This window comes from Puntigrus tetrazona, chromosome 5, assembly GCF_018831695.1.
Source record: "Puntigrus tetrazona isolate hp1 chromosome 5, ASM1883169v1, whole genome shotgun sequence".
In the NCBI taxonomy this organism is placed as follows: Eukaryota; Metazoa; Chordata; class Actinopteri; order Cypriniformes; family Cyprinidae; genus Puntigrus; species Puntigrus tetrazona.
Genome location: NC_056703.1, coordinates 1,852,081 through 1,855,930, shown reverse-complemented (window position 1 = coordinate 1,855,930; position 3,850 = coordinate 1,852,081). Strand labels below are relative to the sequence as shown.

The following is a 3,850-nucleotide window of genomic DNA, read 5'->3' as shown; positions in this document are numbered from 1 at the left end:
AATAAATTCGATTTTAAAATATATTCAGACAGGAAGCGATTATTTTGGGTTGCAATAATATTTCCCAATTTTACTGCTCCTTATCAAAAAGTACTAGATTTGCATTCTGTTTTAAACCCTGGTCCAGTTTACCCTCCTTACAGCCTCACACACAGCTCTTCTTTCACTCTCACCTTCATGGAGGTGAAGTTTCGTTGTCTGTCAAACTGGAACTCCATCTCCACATATCCAGGGCCCAAGCTGTCGTTCCTCCAGCCCACGTAGTCATATCCGGGCCACAAGCGGTCCAGTCTTCTCTGTACAAAGTCATCCTGACCGATCACACCATCCGTCAGCTGACCCAGACCCCCAGACAGCTTCCTGTGGGAGCAGTGAGAGACGGGAAGCACTCAGCTTTGGGCGAGGAGTGATTAGCATTCATTCTAGAACTTAAATACAATCTCGATTGTTCTGCAACAGAATGACTCTGAAAAAGCCCACAATTCCAGAGTTGACTCACATCAGCAAGTCAGGAAAAAAAAATAGGACAATGCAAAGAAAAACACTAGAGGAGAAGCTTTTACTTATATCATTCCAAACAAGCACGACTTTCTTTTTTTTGTAAATTAATCATTCAGGATTGGAACATTATTATTTTTATTCAAATTATTTCATTGGTATTGACTGCTATTAGATATTTCAGTGGACACACAAAGGTTTAGAATCAATTATATTTTAAATATTTTTTAAACACATCTTTATGCTCATCAAGGCTGTATTTATTTCACATACAGTAAAAACAGCCATATTGTGAAATATTGTTATATAATTCAAAATAACATTTTCTATTTCAATTTTTACATTTTAAAATATAATTTATTTCTGAGATTACTCCAGTCTTTAGTGTTACATAATCCTTCATAAAAAAACATGCTCAAAAAACATTATTATTATTATTAAAAGCTAAACAACAATATTAAACGTGATCTAGTCTTAAAATCAATTTTTAAAAAAAATATTCTAAATATGATCTTTTTCTGATGTTTGAATGTAAAACTGTCATTTTAAGATAATTTAATCAGACAAAAAAAAATTAATATCAGCTAAAATATTTTTTTTTTATAAAAAATACATTCTTTTTAAGTATTTTGACACTGCATGTATTCATAGAAGCAAACTTTGTACTTTAAAAATGCTTTGTACTTTTAACTTATGTGGATGCATATCTTATTTAATTTTTGAACGTGAAGGTTGAAACTAAACATATTTAAATATATTATAAATGTATGAATATACTTAATTGAAAATCAATGTTTACAACGTATTGATGTATTTAAAACCAATTCTGATATCTGGGCTTCCCCCAAAGCGAAGCATGTTATTTGACTCGTTCTGCATAAGATCCGACCCTCACCTGCGTTCCAGGGCCCCGTCGTACGTGGAGTCGTTGAGAGGTGTAATGGGATAGCCAGGAGGCATCATGGTCTGGCCCTCTGGAGAGCTGTACGCCGTCAGGCCATCTGCACAGCAGGAGAACCAGAAAACAGAGAGCTCCCAAACTTTAATATTGCGCTAGCTCTAGAATGTAATTACTCATTTCTCTTGGCTCACGTTTAAGGCACTGGAGTAATTGAGGTCAAACGAAACTAGTCACTAGGGGGCAAATCTACACGGGCCACATCTGCTCAGATGTGAGACGCCAAAACGATCTGATTGGGTCTGCAGCCCATATGCAAGTGTGAAGCTGAGGCGCTGTTAACACCCGATATTAAAGGGTTAGTTCACCCCAAAATGAAAATTCTGCCATTAATTCTTCTCCCTCATGTCGTTCCAAACCCAGAAGACCTTCGGAAAACAAATTAAGACATTTTTGATGAATTCTGAGAGCTTTCTGAAACCTAAAAAGTATTCTTATAGCTTGGTAGAATTATTGTTTTGCCGATGAGAGAGCCCGCCCACTCGCACTTCTGATTGGTTGTGATATTTGATTGATTCAGCTGATTTGATCAAACTGCTTTTCAATGGAATGCTGTCACAGGTTTGGAACGGGTGAATAATTAATGGCAGAATTTTAATTTTTGGGTTAACTAATCATTTGAGATGCTTTATGGTTGATTTAATGACAAGCAGACAAGGAGACATATTCCCATTCACACCTGCTGTTTTAATTGGTCACCTCGGTCCACTTTCCATCATTTCGGTCCTGAAATGATCGAAATGATTCGGTCCTGGGTCTGTTTTTGATCTAATATTGTGAAATAAGCTCACGCTAATTATTCATGAATGCAAAAGGAGACAACTAACAAGCAAGTTTCTGTCTGGTTAGCCACAAAACTGTGCTGAACACAGTGTGTTTTTGTTAGAATCGGGGCCTTGAAACCAAACTTAGGATTTCAGCCGGCAAAGTTTAAATCCCTTTGGCTAATGCATTTCAACAGCGCTTCTCGTAATGTTTAAGAATTAGGTGAGTAGGCAGAGAGCGGCATTTTTAGTAGCTGTTTAAAAGCATTCAAAAGCATCTAAACCAAGAAAGCAATCCATTAAAATGTTTTTAACTACCTCCGGAAGTGTTTGGAGTTTGTTTACATAGTATCATTGAGATAATATTATAGTTTTCAATAATATTTAAAAATTTAAAAATGTAAAAAAGTTACATTTTTTTTAATTCTTAAGCAATTTTGTGCATTTTTATAATTTATTTTGCAGTCATTTTAGTAAATCCGGATAAAATAAAGTAAAATGAGCAAAGTTTGCAACTAGCTACGATAAAATACCATTTTTATATTGGCTGTTCAATTTGATTTTATTTCAAATAACAAAAAATGTTTTATGGTTTTAGTTTTAGTAGTTTGTCTGCATTTATAAATGTTTCCATTCTGCAGGTTAAAAAAATGGAATGGATCAGGTTAATATTTTTTTGTAAAATATATATAATATTATGACTTACCCTGCCAGGCACATCCGAACAGCTCTACTCTCATACACACAGTGTGTATGGCATCAGTGACGGGAATCAAGCGTAAGAATCGAGTGATGATGGGAGGATGGAGGTCTCTCACCACAGAGTCGTAGGTGTTTATATTGCCCATTATAGTCTGCAGAACACGTTGGTTAAACAGTATTGCAAAGGATCATGCTACATTACGAATATAGTTACAGCAAGGTGAGCATGCAGTGGTTAACTTAATAAAATAGTATGGATAAAAATAAAGTTGACACAATCTGAAAGCATGCATAACAGGACACTTATGCTGAAAATTCAGCTTTGCATAACATGAATAAATCACATTTTAAAATAAGCTCATGTAGTTATTTGTGATGTATATTTTACTGTACATTTGATGAAACGACTGCAGTCTTGGTGAGCATAAGGGACTTCTTAACAACAATAACGCCTACCTCACTACCAAAGCGATTTCTCCAGGAGATCCAGCGGTGTCCGTCGCGACTGTACTCCAGGCGGTATTTGCGCGCAAACTCGTTGCCGGAGTTGCGCGCGTAACGACCCTGCGTAGCGACCACGGTGAGGAAGATGAGCTGACGAAGGTCAAGCTGAAGATACTGAACGTCTGAGGGCTGCAGTTGACCAGCAGGACACCAGGCGCCGTCCCCCTCCTCACGGTTTAACCTGACAGATGATCATTTCTCATTTTCATTTAGTTCAACACGAAGTACTAAAATAACTCAACTAAATAACCTCAAAACAATTAAACTTAATGAAAAGGAAAAAAATCCTCAAAATCACAACTACTAAAACTAAAGAAAATTAAAGCAGAAACAGACAATATCAAAAAATGTAATTCAAAATATTCTAAAATTATAAGAGCAAAATTCTAATGTTTTTTTCAATTTTCATTATATATATTTATTT

General features: G+C 35.7%; 1 protein-coding gene across 1 annotated transcript in view; it reads right to left on the bottom strand.

Annotated features, from left to right (window-relative positions):
• Window positions 1–3,850, bottom strand: part of LOC122346045 (discoidin domain-containing receptor 2-like) — a 13,100-nt gene that overhangs the window by 8,776 nt on the left and 474 nt on the right. Inside the window, exons 3-6 of the mRNA XM_043240698.1 lie at window positions 3,379–3,607; window positions 2,927–3,074; window positions 1,394–1,499; window positions 174–360 (exon numbers count right to left, since the gene is read on the bottom strand). Coding sequence (XP_043096633.1) covers window positions 174–360; window positions 1,394–1,499; window positions 2,927–3,074; window positions 3,379–3,607 — 670 coding nt within the window. The remainder of the gene's footprint in view (window positions 1–173; window positions 361–1,393; window positions 1,500–2,926; window positions 3,075–3,378; window positions 3,608–3,850) is intronic.